The following is an 18,818-nucleotide window of genomic DNA, read 5'->3' as shown; positions in this document are numbered from 1 at the left end:
TGTTTCAGTATTATTTGGTTCTTGGAAAATATAATCTGTAAAATATTTGTAAAAAGGAATTTTGGACATGTGTAGTAGAACATGTGGATACAAATCATGTTATTTATTCAAGGATACTATTAAACTGATCAAAGGGGGTAAAACATTTAAAAATATTTAAATTTATAAAAATATGAATATGTAAATATTTTTTTCAAAATCAAGTATTTTGCCATGATAAATGTAGTATGTGTGTGTGTGTGTGTATATATATATATATATATATATATATATATATATAATTTATTTATTTATTTATATATATATATATATATATATTTATTTATTTATTTATATACACACACACACACACACACTATATTGCCAAAAGTATTTGGCCACCCATCCAAATGATGAGAATCAGGTGTCCTAATCACTTGGCCCGGCTACAGGTGTATAAAATCAAGCACTTAGGCATGGAGACTGTTTCTACAAACATTTGTGAAAAAATGGGCCGCTCTCAGGATCTCATTGATTGGAACCGTCATAGGATGCCACCTGTGCAACTAATCCAGTCGTGAAATTTCCTCGCTCCTAAATATTCCAAAGTCAACTGTCGGCTTTATTATGAGAAAATGGAAGAGTTTGGGAACAACAGCAACTCAGCGCATAGTGCAAAGAGGTCGCCAACTTTCTGCACAGTCAGTTGCTACAGAGCTCCAAACTTCATCTGACTTTCCAATTAGCCCACGTACAGTACGCAGAGAGCTTCATGGAATGGGTTTCTATGGCCGAGCAGCTGCATCTAAGCCATACATCACCAAGTCCAATGCAATGCGTGGGATGCAGTGGTGTAAAGCACGTCTCCACTGGACTCTAGAGCAGTGGAGACTCGTTCTCTGGAGTGATGAATCACGCGTTTCCATCTGGCAATCTGATGGAGTCTGGGTTTAGAGGTTGCCAGGAGAACGCTACATTTCGGATTGCATTGCGCCGAGTGTGAAATTTGGTGGAGGAGGAATTATGTTGTGGGGTTGATTTTCAGGAGTTGGGCTTGGCCCCTTAGTTCCAGTGAAAGGAACTTTGAATGCTCCAGGATACCAAAACATTTTGGGCAATTCCATGCTCCCAACATTGTGAGAACACTTTGGAGCGGGCCCCTTCCTCTTCCAACATGACTGCACCAGTGCACAAAGCAAGGTCCATAAAGACATGGATGACAGAGTCTGGTGTGGATGAACTTGACTGGCCTGCACAGAGTCCTGACTTGAGCCCGATAGAACACCTTTGGGATGAATTAGAACGGAGACTGAGAGCCAGGCCTTCTCGACCAACATCAGTGTGTGACCTCACCAATGCGCTTTTGGAAGAATGGTGGAAAATTTCTATAAACACACTTTGCAACCTTCTGGACAGCCTTCCCAGAAGAGTTGAAGCTGTAATAGCTGCAAAAGGTGGACCGACATCTATTGAACCCTATGGGTTAGGAATGGGACGGCACTTCAAGTGCATATGTGAGTCAAGGCAGGTGGCCAAATACTTTTGGCAATATAGTGTATGTAGGAGAACATGTGGACATGAATGACGTTATTTATTCGAAGATACTATTAAATTGATCAAAGGGGGTAAAACATCCATCCATCCATTTTCTACCGCTTGTCCCTTTCGGGGTCACGGGGGGTGTTGGATCTCAGCTGCATTCGGGCGCAAGGCGAGGTACACCCTGGACAAGTCGCCACCTCATCACAGGGCTAACAGATAGACAGACAACATTCACACTCACATTCACACACTAGGGCCAATTTAGTGTTGCCAATCACCCTATCTATTTAAAAAATGTTTTTTTATTTATTAAATATTTTAATATATAGAAATATGAATGTCAATTTTTTTTTTCAAAATCAAGTCTTGCCATGATAAATGCATTTATATATATATGTATATATATATATATACATACATAGTGTGTATGTATGTATGTATATATATATGTTCTGCAAAAACATGGCGCTTGTTCACTGTGATTAAGGAAAGGGGTCAAACCGTCACAATAGTTTCGAATTACGAGATATACATCCATCAACCATTTATTCTACAATAAATATTACATATTGTCTAGTCAAATTCATCAGTGGACCTTCACGAATAAATACTAATACCTGCCCCGCGACCCCAAAAGGGAATAAGCGGTAGAAAATGGATGGATGGATGTATAGACCAGAGAAGACAGACGACCTAGTAACGTCATTAAAGTGCGACCCCCACCTCCCAACAGACGACGTCATTAAGAGTGGCGCGAACCCGGAAGCGGCTCGTAACCGACCAAGCTACCATCGGATAATGACAAGCTGAAACTGGGAAATTTGAAAGGTAGGGAGCCATTCACTCAATGAACATTCACTCTGCGAACATTCATATAGTCTAGGATTAAATAAAACACCGTGTTTTGGTGTCGACTGAACGTGTATGACAGGAGAAAAAAACGTGAGCGTGTCGGCACTACGAGCTAGCTTGCAACGTTGCATTAAAGTCGACTTCAACGGAAACACCAGAACTGTTCCTCTCAACGTTGTGTTTATTTGCGATGCTTTGCACAAATGCGTTAAAGAAGCAGTTCACCCTCTGCATAAAACAATGCACGCTAGATTGCATGTCATGGCGTGTGTTAACTATCACCAACAATAAGACAATGGGCCGTGTCTCCTGAGCCCTGAGCCTATAAATCAGTGTTTTTTAGAGATGTCCGATAATGGCTTTTTTGCCCATATTCCGATATTGTCCAACTCTTAATTACCGATTCCGATATCAACCGATACCGATATATACAGTCGTGGAATGAACACATTATTATGCTTAATTTTGTTGTGATGCCCCGCTGGACGCATTAAACAATGTAACAAGGTTTTCCAAAATAAATCAACTCAAGTTATGGAAAAAAATGCCAACATGGCACTGCCATATTTATTATTGAAGCCACAAAGTGCATTATTTTTTTAACATGCCTCAAAACAGCAGCTTGGAGAGCATGAGGAGGTTGAGGTGGGCGGGGTTGAAGTGGGGGGGTGGGGGTGTATATTGTAGCGTCCCGGAAGAGTTAGTGCTGCAAGGGGTTCTGGGTATTTGTTCTGTTGTGTTTATGTTGTGTTACGGTGCGGATGTTCTCCCGAAATGTGTTTGTCATTCTTGTTTGGTGTGGGTTCACAGTGTAGCACATATTTGTATCAGTATTAAAGTTGTTTATACGGCCACCCTCAGTGTGACCTGTATGGCTGTTGACCAAGTATGCATTGCATTCACTTGTGTGTGTGAAAAGTAAAGAATATATCGAGTGGATGCTATCCTCCTTTGTAGGGACATTGTTGATTGTCTTGTACGAATGTACTTTGTGGACGCCGTCTGCTCCACGCGCCGTAAGTCTTTGCTGTCCTCCAGCATTCTGTTATTGTTTACTTTGCAGCCAGTTCAGTTTTAGTTTTGTTTTGCATAGCCATCCCTAAGCTTCAATGGGTCCCATTCAGCAACCGTTCTTAAGAACACATTTTTTTTCTTTGGCCCACTTTCGAAGTTTTTAAGGAGATTTTTGTATTCACCAATGTTTTCATAGCTGGGATTTGTTCGTAGGTAAGAACAAAATCTACAAGTGCTCCAGAGCACTCTTAGGGGGGCCTATTTGTTCTTAAGTGTGACAAGTTCCCTTACTTTTATTGTCTAATGTTATATTAATATCATAGATACATATAAATACAGATAGATGGATAGAGAGATATAGATAAGACAGACAGACATACAGCAAAATGAGCAACATATAGACATTTCAAAATACACACACACACACGCATACACAATCTCATGTTATTTATTCAAGGATACTATTAAACTGATCAAAGGGGTAAAACATTTAAAAATATTTGAATTTATAAAAATATGAATATATAAATATTTTTTTCAAAATCAAGTATTTTGCCATGATAAATGTAGTATGCATATATATATATATATATATTTATATATATATATATATATATATATATATATACACACACACACACACACTATATTGCCAAAAGTATTTGGCCACCCATCCAAATGATCAGAATCAGGTGTCCTAATGATGAGAATCAGGTGTCCTAATCACTTGGCCCGGCCACAGGTGTATAAAATCAAGCACTTAGGCATGGACACTGTTTCTACAAACATTTATGAAAAAATAGGCCGCGCTCAGAATCTCATTGATTGGAACTGTCATAGGATGGATGCCACCTGTGCAACTAATCCAGTCGTGAAATTTCCTCGCTCCTAAATATTCCAAAGTCAACTGTCAGCTTTATTATGAGAAAATGGAAGAGTTTGGGAACAACAGCAACTCAGCACATAGTGCAAAGAGGTCGCCAACTTTCTGCACAGTCAGTTGCTACAGAGCTCCAAACTTCATCTGACCTTCCAATTAGCCCACGTACAGTACGCAGAGAGCTTCATGGAATGGGTTTCTATGGCCGAGCAGCTGCATCTAAGCCATACATCACCAAGTATGTTGATTTAGTGATTGGTGACTCTTTAAAAGACCAACATGCCTCTCACACCCTGTTGCAACTCATCTCACATAATGGCAATACTTTTGCTGCCACTGCAAGATACCGCAGATCGCGCCCTGAGGATGGCGCGCATATTTCACGACCATATAGACCTATTTGCCCGAAGTGACAAATATTTATTTGAACGCTTTAGGCTACCTCAGCAGTCCCCCATTTCTTAAACATACGTTTTGACATTATGTATTTACCCCGCGGGATAATACAAATTTGTCTTCTGTAATGTGTTTGTGTTTTCTCCGTGTGTTTGATGTTCGGCTTTTCCGCCGGAATTGTGCCCTTATATGGGGAATTAAGGGCGTTTACCTATGCAAATTACGGAATTACGGGTGTTTACATATGCATATTGAGAAAATAAGGGTGTTTTTATATGCAAATTATGATAGACACGCATGCGCAGCTCAATGATTTTTGTTTACATCATGCAACGTGCGTTTGCGAGAAGAGCGGGTGTGGCCGCTGTGTCAAGAGTGGCAGGATGTGAGGCTGAAGAGAAGGGAGGCGTACGTGTGTGTTTAGGGGTTAAATTATGTGCCTGTTGGCAGGTCTGTTGGTCATTCTAGGAATGGGGGTGTCACTGATCTCATATTAATACTTTTTTTCCTAATATTTTCGAGATCGACTGGTAGGGTCCCAAAGCTCGACAAGTCGATGGCAATCGACGGGTTGGTGACCCCTGTTTTAGATATTCGCTGTATTTGGGAGAACTGTTATTTGAATAGAAATTGTACAAAAAAAAGTATTTTTTTATGCATTTTATTTTGGATAAACCAGATGTACCTTATTGTGAAGGGAACTAAACAGATTGAGTGTTTGGTTGATGTATTTACTTACAAGTGGTAAGTTGCTACTACTTTGTAGCTAAGTTTAAAAAAAAAAAAAAAAAAAAAAGGCAACGTGTACATTTTGGCATAGGACAAAACGCCTATCAGTAAGAATCTTTCACTCCGCTACAAAAACAAAGCATTTCTTGTTGAAAAGCAAAAAAAAGGTTAGATTTTGTTTAGGGCTGCAACTAACAATTAATTTGATAATCGATTAATCTGTCGATTATTACTTCGATTAATCGATTAATAATCGGATAAAAGAGACAAACTACATTTCTATCCTATCCAGTATTTTATTGAGAGAAAAAAACAGCATACTGGCACCATACTTATTTTGATTATTGTTTCTCAGGTGTTTGTAAATGTTGCAGTTTACAAATAAAGGTTTATAAAAAATAAAAAATAAATTATATAAAAAAAAAAAAAAGCATAGATCAACGAATCGATGACTAAATTAATCGGCAACTATTTTTATAATCGATTTTAATCGATTTAATCGATTAGTTGTTGCAGCCCTAATTTTGTTATGCCATCTCCACATGTTCCCTTCTTTTTCCCAGGTTGAGAAGGGCAGGATGGGCAGACAGCGGAAGAGGGTGGTGACGGGGGAGGCTGCCCCTCCTCTGAGAAAAGACGATAAGCCCCTTGCGTTCCACCGCAAGGAGAAAAAAAAGAAAATCGACATTGGCAAAATTTTCATCAACATCTCAATAGGCCTTTGTGTGGTCAGCCTGATCTGGTTCTTCTATGCCCTGTACATGCGGTCCAGTCTGGCCAAGCGAGTCGTGACCCTGCACCCGTCACCTCGTGTTCTTGATGCCAATTCCAGCAGTGCCCAGGTCTCACCAGAGAGATTCTGGGGTTCTTACAGGCCACAGGTCTACTTTGGTATGAAAACAAGGAGTCCCAGGTCAATTGTGACAGGTATGCATACTCAAGCCAATAAGTAATAGTTAAAACTGTCACTTAAAAATATAGTACAATTAAAGTAACACTTTGATTATTGGTAACATTTTTCTGTTTTTGAAACTGGGTGAGTGTGAATGCTGTCTGTCTATCTGTGTTGGCCCTGCGATGAGGTGGCGACATGTCCAGGCAGGGTGTACGCCTTCCCCTGTGATCCCGAGAGGGACAAGCAGTAGAAAATGAATGAATAGATGGATGGGTCTATTCACCTAGCCTCTCTCTGGCTCTACAATCAGGTATGATGTGGATGCGTCAGTTTTCGGACATGGACGTAATCCTGAGGCACACCTGCGAGCAAGGAGATCGCTTGCAGGGTTACGGCTGGTTGATGCATGATGGGATCACCTTTGGCGTCCAGGAGATCAGAGACAGCGATTTCACACTGACCACAGAGTTTGTCAAGAGAATGGGAGGAGATCACGGTGGGGACTGGACTTGGCGGGTCACTGCTAAACAGCACGTGAGTACTGGATTGCTCTGGTCAGCTTTTGTTGTAAAGTGGTACCTCAACGTATGAGTAATTTGAGACACCAACTGTCTCTCAGCTTTTTGTTATGCTTTTAAGTTGAGAGCATATATTTTAGTTACCAAATGTTTTCACCCAGTTTGAGTAATATTTGTAACGGGCCCGTGTCCAACCATCGGAACTAAGGGAGTTAGTTAGAAAGAGAAGAAGCGTACAAACTAGTGATGGGTCCGGCGACACCGATGCATCGGCGCATGCGTCGAGCTCATAGAGCAAAACCCTGTGTCGGTGCGCGTACCGCTTTTAGAAAGTCACGTGACCGATCATGAGCTGTTTCGGTCACGTGACCGATACGCAAACTGTGTCGCACTGACGCCTCCTCTGTGCCCTGTGAGCGGGTCTTTTCTACAGCCGGAGAAATAATAACTAAGAAGAGAAATCGTCTAAAATTGAATACGTTGGAAAAACTGTTTAAAAAAAAAAAAAAAAAAAAAAGTGTAAAAAAATAATAACATTAATTCCCAGTCCACAAGCATCCCCATTCACAACACGTTCTCTTAGATTTCCATGTTATGATACATGTTCAAATTATTTATTGACTGTATCTAAAAAAGATAAAAATATATTTTTATTTTAATGAAGATATGAAATAATCCTAAATGAAATACAATGACTTGGTTTATATTATTGTATATACTAGGTCAGTGGTTCCCAAAACTTTTTTCAGTGATGTACCGCCTGTGAACATTATTTTAATTCAAGTACCCCCTAATCAGAGCAAAGCATTTTTGGTTGAAGAAAAGAGATAAAGAAGTAAAATACAGCACTATGTCATCAGTTTCGGATTTATTAAATTGTATAACAGTGCAAAATATTGCTCATTTGTAGTGGTCTTTTTTGAACTATTTGGAAAAAAAGACATACAAATAACTAAAAACGTGTTGAAAAATAAACAAGTGATTCAATTATAAAAAATAAAGATTTCTACACATCAACTTAAAGTGCCCTCTTTGGGGATTGTAATAGAGATCCATCTGGATTCATGAACTTAATTCTAAACATCCATCCATCCATTTTCTACCGCTTTTTCCCTTCGGGGTCGCGGGGAGCGCTGGAGCCTATCTCAGCTACAATCGGGCGAAAGGCGGGGTACACCCTGGACAAGTCGCCACCTCATCGCAGGACCAACGCAGATAGACAGACAACATTCACACTCACATTCACACACTAGGGCCAATTTAGTGTTGCCAATCAACCGCTAAACATTTCTTCACAAAAAAAGTAATCTTTAACATCAATATGTATGGAACATGTCCACAAAAAATATTATCTGTCAACACTGAATATTCCATTGTTGCATTTCTTTTCACAGTTCTTTTTAACAGACTTTTTAGTGAGGGTCAAACCATCATGGCATGGGGGAAACTCTGGGTTTTTGGTAAGGAATGGAATAGCCTACTTGATTTGATGTTCAGTTTATGAACTTACATTCATATTTTGTTGAAGTATTATTCAATAAATATATTTATAAAGGATTTTTGAATTGTTGCTATTTTTAGAATAGTTTTTAAAAATCTCACGTACCCCTTGGCATACCTTCAAGTACCCCCAGGGGTACGCGTACCCCCATTTGAGAAACACTGTACTAGGTCATAAAATCAGTGTCAGTTGAGTCGGTCCATAGGTTGCCTGTAGGGATTTTTAATGTCCAGCAGATGTCAGTATTTAGTGACACAGTATCAATACAGTTTTGCAATGTGTCGAAACGCTTCATGAAGCCTCATCAACCCATCACTTGTACAAACCATTAAAAACATGTCCCAGCTGTTAGCGAGTCAGCCCTGCCGTAGCGTCCGTCCGCAACACAGAAGCTGCATTCATAAAAATATTGAAAAGCTGCAGATGCCGTGTTTGACGTGTTTCAATTTGTTCTGTCTCGTCCAAGAGTCTACAACCTTCAGCATACAAAAGCCATATGAGCCCATTTCCCACCAAATAAAACCCACGTGAGCCGTTTGAGCCTTAATATGCCACTTGTAGTTTCATTACACATATGCTATAGTATTTATGAAATCAAACACTAGACAGAAAACGACTCAAGTACTTTTGCTCTAATCAGCTTTCCGCAGCAGTTTCGAAACTACTCTTTCAGTCATTTGGGACGGCGTGGCGAAGTTGGTAGAGTGGCCGTGCCAGCAATCGGAGGGTTGCTGGTTACTGGGGTTCAATCCCCACCTTCTACCATCCTAGTCACGTCCGTTGTGTCCTTGGGCAAGACACTTCACCCCTTGCTCCTGATGGCTGCTGGTTAGCGCCTTGCATGGCAGCTCCCGCCATCAGTGTGTGAATGTGTGTGTGAATGGGTAAATGTGGAAATACTGTCAAAGCGCTTTGAGTACCTTGAAGGTAGAAAAGCGCTATACAATTTATCATTTATTATTATTTATCTCTAGCGAGCTATTTTTCCACGAATGCTGTGTGTTTGTTCAGGAAATGTCTTTCAACATTAGATTTTAAGTTGTTTGCGGTTTTCTCCTCACATATTAGCACACAATTGAACCAACCTTATCAACTGGGAAAGCGAATTAATCTGTCGAAGAAGCATTGAATGTTCTATTTCATTAGAAATTGTTTTATCTGTCCATTGCTAGTTTACCAGGGGTTGACCGCTAAAAACAATACAATGGCTTGGAAGCAAAAGATGACTCATTGGTGGTGTGACGTACATTTCAATCGACAAAATCCATCCATCCATTTTCTACCGCTTATCCCTTTCGGGGTCGCGGGGGGTGCTGGAGCCAATCTCCGCTGCATTAGGGCGGAAGGCGGGGTACACCCTGGACCAGTCGCCACCTCATTGCAGGCAGAGGGGTTAGTGCGTCTGCCTCACAATACGAAGATCCTGGGTTCGATCCTGCGCTCAGGTTCGACAAAATATTACCGTATTTTTCTGATTATAAATCGCAGTTTTTTTCATAGTTTGGCCGGGGGTGTGACTTATACTCAGGAGCGACTTATGTGTGAAATTATTAACACATTACCGTTAAATATAAAATAATATTATTTATCTCATTCACGTAAGAGACTAGGCATATATCAGCAATCGTCACACACGGGGGGCGGGTCATGGCAGAAGTGCATTGTGGAAAAAAAGATGCTACCCGCTACTATTTCCGTACCTATGAAAATTGATAATTTCAACATTGGCGGTAACTTATAAAAACTGAGAAGGGCTGAACAAAAATGGCACTGAAAAGGAAATCATATACTGCAGGTTACAAGCTGGAAGTAGTGAAATATGCAGCAGAAAACGGCAATCGAGCAGCAGAAAGAAAGTTTGGAGTAAGCGAGAAATTGTAAGGGACTGGCGAAAAGGAGTGACAGATTGTTTGGTAAACGTATAGCATATTCTATATGTTATAGTTATTTGAATGACTCTTACAATAATATGTTACGTTAACATACAAGGCACGTTCTCAGTTCGTTATTTATGCGTCATATAACGTACACTTATTCAGCCTGTTGTTCACTATTCTTTATGTATTTTAAATTGCCTTTCAAATGTCTATTCTTGGTGTTGGATTTTATCACATAAATTTCCGCAAAAAATGCGACTTACACTCTAGTGCGACTTATATATGTTTTTTTTTTCTTCTTTATTATGCATTTTCGGCCGGTGCGATTTATACTCCGGAGCGATTTATAATCCGCAAAATACGGTAAATATATTTTATTTTTATTTTACGAGATCCCTGAACGCCCCAAAATAACAATTGTTACATTGAAATACACTTAACTAAATAAAAAATAAAAAAATTGAGTAGCCAATATTTATTGACATTTTGTTTCAAAGCCAAAGGGAGCGAGGGCAGAGGCATGAAAGAGCCACATGATCTGCGGGTTGCAGATCCCTGGTCTAGTCCTAACTCAACAAACTGGTTGGTCGAGCATTAGCTTTGGTACACATACATACATATCCCTTGTTAACTCTGACCTCCCAGATCCAAAGCAAATGCTGAACAATAGTATTAAGTTATTTCATAAAAATACTGTAGCCAATTGTAGTACATGTTATTGTAATGTTTTTCAAACAATATTTATTGTCTAAAAGCAAGTTTTTCTTTTTATAAGGCATGTTACATGGTAAACTTGTGGTGTTTCGGGAGTGCCAAACACAGATTAAATTGTTCTCAATTCATTTCAATAAGCGGGGCTGCTTTGAGTTATGAGTGTTCTGAGGTACGAGCTCTGTCGTGGAACGCAATGTGCTCGTAAGTTGAGGCACCACTCTACGTGCATCTACTGCTTGTTCCTTTCAATGAGTTTGAGTTTAACTGGACGTTATTTTTTTGTTTGATATCCATCAGAGCTCTGCCCCAAAGGCACCAGTCCTCTCTCTGATGTTATATGCAGCTGCAGATACCCAAGGGTCACTGGAGGCTCATGTAGAGGAGAAAAGCCGCCTTGCTTCCATCACCGGCGTCTCCGAAGAGCTTGGCAATTTCAAAATCACATTTCGAAAACCTGTCACCGGGGAATTATCCAGTCCTAAATATGCAAGGTAAGCATATAAGTATACAAAGTAAAAATAGTATCTGTAGTGTTTGCAAGGGATGACTTTGTACAAAGAACCCAAAATAATTATTTTCATGATAAAATCTTTGATTACCACCAGTGTGGTTCTGATTGGTGTTGTAATTATGAATTTTTTTGTATTTGTCTAAAATTGTGGGGATTATTGAAATGTTTAATATTCTAATGCACAACCTTATACCAACCACAGAAGTATGGTGCCTATAGGGTGCAGTATGTTATGGTTATGTGTTCCAATAGAAACAGTTATAGTTAAATTACTTATCAGGTCATGATGATGGTTGTTAACGATAAACCAATGCGACCAGATATCCGGCTGGAGAAGTGGCCGGTTCCGCTACATCCGTTACAACCCCCTCAATCGATAAGATTCAGCTGTGAATTATTAGGTCAATCGAGTGTAGAGACATAAACCTGTTATCGCGTCGAACTAAAAATCAGTTGACTGTTTTTGTCTTGAAAACGACACAAGAGCAGGGTTGTGTGTGAAAACAGTCACGCTCTTTTTACCTAACTGTAGACTAGAATAAGCGTAGATGCGTGGACCGGATATTGCCCGAGACTAACAATCAGTAGACAGTTTAAAAGAATGCGAGAGTCTCGGCTGCCCACCAAACAATTACCTGCAAGATTCGTAAGGTCAACACTGCGGACCGTCTCTGTGCTGTGCCGTGCGTCAATATTGTAACATCCCAAGTAATGGAGGTTCAGACAGATTCCCAGTTTGTCTTTCTTTATTTCACAAAATGCAACGTTCTCGTACAACGGGCTCATATTCCGTGTCTCGCTCTCTTTTCCGACATCATTCAAACGACCTTTCAACTCCACAACACACGTCACTTCCCATCCTTATCCTGGAAGTCTCGACCTCCAGTCTAAATTATTCATACACTAAATCAAATTGTTCTGATTTATAAATTAATCTTTTTTGAATCGCATCGTCCATCAGAGATTTACATCCCTAGTCATGATCCACATTATGGCAGTATAAAGCAGGTATTTGTTGTGACAAATGTTTAGAGCACTGACAGTTACAAGTATATAGAGAAAGAAATGGACTCTGACAGGATAAGCAGTAAACCACAATATATATCTCATATAACACTATGAATGGAGGCCTTCATACAACAAAGTTAGACAATCTGGATGGAAAAATAATATGTTTGATATTTAATTCATGGTGAATAATGAATGGTTTCCTGCCTTTTCAGTTATAACTACCTTCAGACTGTCTCTCCTGGCTTGGAGAAGCTGACCGAAATTGTGAAGCACAGTCTGAACCGCAGGTTTGTCTACAGCCCACCATCAGGCGAAAAGAGGCATTACATTGCTGTAGACACCTACAAGCCCCCGCATCCCCAACATAAGCCACCCGATGCGAGGAAAGAGAGCGACTTTGTGGTTCACCAAGTCACGGTCCAAACACCGTTTCAAATGGAAGTTCTCTTTGAGTCTGGAAGCTTTCGCAGCCGGCACGACCAGCTCGTGGGCCCGATTATGACCCAGGAGCTGGAGAAGAGGAAATCTGAGTTTGACGCCAAGTTTGAGGAGACGTTTGGACTTGAAAGCAAAGGCTACAGTCAGCCACATATCAGGTTGGGTAAGGCGGCACTTAGCAACATGTTGGGTGGAATGGGTTACTTCCACGGCCAGTCAGTGGTACAGTCCATCTACAACGAATACCCACTCCTGTACCCCCAAGGTGTGTTATTCACTGCAGTCCCATCACGCTCTTTCTTTCCCAGGGGTTTTCTTTGGGATGAGGGTTTTCACCAACTGCTGCTGAGTAAGTGGGATCCACAGGTGACGAGAGAGGCAGTTTCCCACTGGATAGACTTAATGAATATGGAGGGCTGGATCCCCCGTGAGCAGATACTCGGCGACGAGGCTCACAGTAAGGTCCCTGCTGAGTTTGTAGTTCAGCGGAACGAGAACGCCAATCCGCCCACTCTCTTTTTAGCTCTTGAAAAACTAATTGAACAGTTCTCTTTAAATTCGGCCAGCATGGAGTCTCAGCCAACCTTGCCTTTTCTCAAACGACTCTACCCAAGACTAAAAACCTGGTTTGAGTGGTACAATACCACTCAGTCGGGACCCTTGCCTAACTCGTACCGGTGGCGTGGACGTGACAAGGACACCAATGTCTTCCTCAATCCTAAGACTCTGACATCGGGTCTTGACGATTACCCACGAGCCTCACATCCGTCCGCAGATGAGCGCCATGTGGACTTGCACTGCTGGATGGCTTTGTCCTCTGGCATCATGGCTCGAATCGCTCAGCTTTTAGGTGAACCCCACCAGGACTATGAAGCTACCCACAAAATGCTCACGGACAACAATCTGCTGAATGAACTTCACTGGTCCGTGCAGCTCCATGCTTTCAGCGACTATGGCAACCACACAGCGGCTGTGACCTTGCAGCAGGAAAAGGTGTACATCTCCCCCGGAGAACGCCGCCATCAGTTCCCTGTGGCACGTCTTGTGCGCCATGTCCGCAAGGCTCCCAAACTCCAATATGTCAACGCTTTGGGTTACGTTAGTTTGTTCCCCTTCTTACTACATGTTCTCCAGCCGGACTCGCCCAAAATAGAACACATTCTTAATGACATGAAAGACCCTAATAAGCTGTGGACACCTTACGGCCTGCGTTCTCTTTCAAAGACCGATCCCATGTATATGAAACGCAACACGGAACACGATGCCCCCTACTGGAGGGGACCGGTATGGATTAATATAAACTACCTGGCAGTGAGAGCCCTTCACCACTACAGCAATACACAGGGGCCCTATCAAGAGCGGGCAGCTGCTCTTTATGAGGAACTCAGGACTAACATTATCAGTAATGTGTACAGACAGTATGTCGAAACAGGTTATATCTGGGAACAGTACAATGATACAACTGGCAGGGGTCAAGGTAGTCACCCCTTTACTGGCTGGTCGGCCCTAACTTTGTTAATGATGGCTGAACAGTAATAATATAATTTTTGTCCACAGTACATGATTTGAAGAAGAAAAACAATCTAGCTTTGATTCATGAACAGTGTTAAGAGTAACAGCATTACAAAATAACTGTTATTACCACTTCCGCTAGGTGGTTATGTGTTCGCCGGCAACAACAAAACTCATAATGAAACTTTCAGGAAATGTCAGAAATAAGATAAGGGACAAGTGATTTAAGTTTTAGGGGTGATCCAGATGATTTCTACTACGTCACCTTACGTTTAGGTTACAAGCTTCAACTTCCTTGTGTGTGTATGCTACCAACCACGCCTCCACCCACAGAGACTAAAACAGTGCAGTCTGTTTTGAAGCGACAGGGCGACAAGAAACACGCACAGACATGCCAATTTTACTTATCCTTCAATAAATTAGGTTATGTTATCGCTGGGGTTTTGTTGTCTCTTTGTTAGTTGGCAACATAGCTCAAACAATTATTGGTGGATTTTAATAAAACCTTTATGAAATGTCAAAAATGGAATAAGGAACACGTTTTTAGATGTTGGGGGTAATCCGGATCACCGTCTACAGTCAGGATTTTTCAAAATAATTCTTTAATATTGGGAGACAGGGCCTGGCGGAGGTCTGCGTACTCTGGGTGCTTTTCTAGTTATCGTGGTTTTCTGATAATGTGTATTTTAAATACTATTTCAAATGTTGCAACACTCTTACCGTTAGCGTCAGTGTGGTCAAGGAGAGGCCCGGCCGTAGACGCATTTTCAATTGCTTTATTAACTTGCGGTAACAACAACATGCAGTGAACCCATTCAGCAGTCGCTGCTGTTGGTCGTGACTTACGCCAGTCACTCCACACGCAAACTGGTAACCAGGGATGGGTACCGAATTCTGTACTTTTGTAGATATCGAGCCGTCCAAATTCCGTTGGGACTGCCGGGTACCGATTCATGTAAACTCAAACGGTATCATATTTCGATACCTCGGTTGCTTGTGACGTCACGCTCAGTTGCAGACTACCAAGCCCTTAGCCGGAGTGCCTCTAGATAGTGTTACAATTTTACATGCCAACAAACAAAGCAAGCATCCCTGATAGAAAATGCTCACAAGTAAGGCTCTGCTTTTCAAAATGTGTTATCTTGATGCTAATTTACATTGGAAATGCCATATGCCAGTGTTTAATATACATCAACAACAATCCAAAAGTTCGAAAATCGAGGTCCAGCTGTACCAGAAAGCCAGTGTTGTTTACAAGTGCACTATGAAAATGACGGCAAGAAGAATCCATAATTCTCCGTTTAAGCCCTTTTGCAAGTGTGAGTTTTAAGGACAAACGTATGCAGTTGCGTGTTGACAAGAGGCCAAAATTAACAAGTATGACTTTCAAAAGTATCCATGTTCGTGTGGACATGGGCTAAGATGCACGTACAATCAAACAACTGCTATGTAATAAATACAATACTTTGTAAACATTTTGTAGGGCTCAACCAAAGATAAGACTGGCACCTTCAACTAAATGGCAAAGAATACTTCCTGGCTGTATTAACACATCGAGGACAAATTGTACATGCTGTGATATTTCAGTATATCCACTATAAAAAAGAGAAACCTGTCTTCAGTTTTGTTGGCTTTAATTGCAGCAACATTCTGACACTTGCAATGCTCTGCAAAAATGCCCCCCGTGTTGCAAAGTGGACTTGCAAGAAATAACTGCACAGCATTAAATTGAATTAAAACATCTAGATGATTTATCAAACAATTAACCACACACACACACACAAAGTACCAAAAATTGGTACTGTTGAGTACCGTTATCGAGTCCCAGGTATACCGAGACTCTGTACCTAATTACATTTATTAAGGAGTAAATCCGTTACTTCCATCTATTTTCTACCGCTTGTCCCTTTCTGGATTGCGGGGGTCTGGAGCCTATCCCAGCTGCACTCGGGTGGAAGGCAGCGTACACGCTGAACAAGTCTGCACCGCAACGCAGGCCCAACACAGAAATTCGTTACTTATAGATAAACTTTTTGGGAAAGTACCGGTACCTGAATAATTACATTTTTTTTTAGATAACACTGTTCATGAATGTACTAATTGACCAATGCAGGTCAGTTGTATTGTGTAAAACAGGGGTGTCAAACTCATTTTAGCTCAGGGGCCACATGGAGGAAAATCTATTCCCAGGTGGGCCGGACTGGTAAAATCATGGCATGATAACTTAAAAACAAAGACGACCACAGATTGTTCGCTTTGTTTTACTTTGGCCAGAAATAGAAGAAACACATTCTGAAAATGTACAAATCACGAATAATCCTTTTGACAAAACACTTCAAATTCTGAGGGGAAAAAAATGTGTGCGGTTTGAAAAACACAACAAACTTAGACTTTGTCTCAGTGTATCTACAAAGCCAATAAACATGAAGTCACAGCCTATCTGGGATTGAACAGAATAAATATACTTCTAGGTGTCAAATATCTCATTTGTCATGTCCAGGTATTAACCCTGTGCTAACTCGACAAACTACGCACACGGATGTAGAAACTGTTGAACGGTTGAGTTACACTCACGTTTCTCGTTTTTGACAGAAACATTTAGGGGCAATGAGGGCGCCAAAGAACAATGCGTTTGAAGCAGAAGACCTAAAACTGCAGGTTTTGCATTTAATTTGTTCGAGAGGAGGAGCCACAGCCACGCGTTACCACAGCTTTATGCGCTTTACTGTGTACCTCTTGCTGGGCCCCGGTATCAAGCGTTTGCTTGCCCAACAGAGTTGTTATTGTGACACCCAGTGGACACATTTAGATCAGCAGTTTCTTTCATTAAACAATCTCAGCTCAATTTTTTTTACTTGGCAAACTCATCTATCAGGCCCACGGGCCGTACATTTGACATCCCTGGTGTAAAAGTATGTACTGTACAAAGTGTAGCTACCCTGTCTCTATGAAGCCATTCATTTACAGTCGTCCCTCACCACATCATGCTTCACTCTTATCGCAGGTTTTAAAGTATTTTACAAGTATTTTTGGCCTAAATTAAGCATTTTGAAGCATTATGCACCTGGGGATAAGTTGATTGGCAACACTAAATTGGCCCTAGTGTGTGGATGTTAGTGTGAATGTTGTCTGTCTATCTGTGTTGGCCCTGCGATGAGGTGGCGACTTGTCCAGGGTGTACCCCGCCTTCCGCCCGATTGTAGCTGAGATAGGCTCCAGCGCCCCCCGCGACCCCAAAGGGAATAAGCGGTAGAAAATGGATGGATGGACAATGGCTAAATGAACTGAACATACTACATTAGTATTGGCCACCATCGAGACCAAACCAATCAGCGCACTGTTCTGTATCGTGGACAATGATTGGCTCAAATTCAGGCAGCATCCAGTCCCGCCTTTACGGGTGTAAAGGTGATTACATGGGTGTTATTTGATGCTCAGAGGGCTCTCGTTGTGTTGAAAAAACTTATTTTGAAGGTTGTAAACCGTTTTTTTATGCTGTGTATTTGATTTATAATAATGAATCTTACTTCGCGGAAATTAATTGACCACGATCAGGACCGGAACAAATTTACTGTAGCGAAACATGCTGTTTTATTTAAATATCAGGGAGTGGCTTTCTACTTCCATTAAACCTGCCATGCATAAATGAACGTTTACTTGACATTTGTACTGTTTTCTCATCATGACTGCTTATTTGGATTATTGCATAGGCTTTCATTCACTCACTCACTGCTTTTGAAAGCAGTCGTGTTTTGTATTTGCCGAATCAGCATTTACTTTGCCATCGATCATGTTAGTGTCAACGTTGTGTCAAAAGAATAAATGATTTGCATATGGATTTGCTTATATTTATGATTTATGAATGATATCTCCCTAAACTAACTTTGGTTAGTTGGCTTGGCTGGTTTTTAAAATGTGTCTTTATTTTTCTCAAACACAGGAGTGTTGAGGCACATATTTTGGGGAAGCACAGATCAGAGGTTCTTAACCTTTTTGACCTCATGGTCCAAGTTTTTCACTACAGAGGTATTAGTGAAGCTAATACAACAGAAAAAAACAGGACAAAATCTTACAAAATACACAAAAATGTTTCAAACCATAAATAAAGGAAATGAGTAAAAAAATAAAAGCATAAAAATACTAAACATGTAAATAACACTCAACTAGAGCATCCAACTTTAACACAAGTTTAGTATGGAAGTATAATTGTCTCACATCAACTTATATGTATCAATATGATATTAATACATATGCATATATTAATAAATATACAAATACAAATGTGATATACAAATACATTTGTATAAACACGTATTTGTAAATATATTTTTGAGATTTGAAAATGTATACATAATATATATTGTTACTTTTGATATGGTTTTGCCACGCTTTACTTGCTTATTTATTTATTTATTTTTGTGTGACTTTTTATTTTGTATTTTTTTGCAT

The 18,818-nt window shown here is 40.6% G+C and overlaps 1 protein-coding gene across 2 annotated transcripts; it reads left to right on the top strand.

Moving 5' to 3' along the window:
* The first annotated feature begins 2,222 nt into the window (after nt 1-2,222).
* On the top strand, nt 2,223-18,207 carry mogs (mannosyl-oligosaccharide glucosidase). 2 transcript variants are annotated; one of them, XM_061984029.1, is made up of 5 exons: nt 2,223-2,349; nt 5,956-6,319; nt 6,598-6,821; nt 11,195-11,388; nt 12,632-18,207. In XM_061984029.1, the coding sequence occupies exons 2-5, from the start codon at nt 5,971-5,973 to the stop codon at nt 14,391-14,393; spliced, it is 2,529 nt and encodes an 842-aa protein (XP_061840013.1). In that variant the 5' UTR covers nt 2,223-2,349; nt 5,956-5,970; the 3' UTR covers nt 14,394-18,207. The 2 variants fall into 2 exon arrangements, with proteins under 2 accessions (XP_061840013.1, XP_061840012.1); XM_061984028.2 differs by lacking the exon at nt 2,223-2,349 and having other exon boundaries at nt 3,064-6,319.
* The last annotated feature ends 611 nt before the right edge of the window (nt 18,208-18,818 follow it).

The sequence above is a fragment of the Nerophis lumbriciformis genome, linkage group LG25, assembly GCF_033978685.3.
Source record: "Nerophis lumbriciformis linkage group LG25, RoL_Nlum_v2.1, whole genome shotgun sequence".
Classification (NCBI taxonomy): domain Eukaryota; kingdom Metazoa; phylum Chordata; class Actinopteri; order Syngnathiformes; family Syngnathidae; genus Nerophis; species Nerophis lumbriciformis.
Note: the sequence above shows the minus strand (reverse complement) of the source record. Positions and strands in the feature narration are given on the sequence as shown.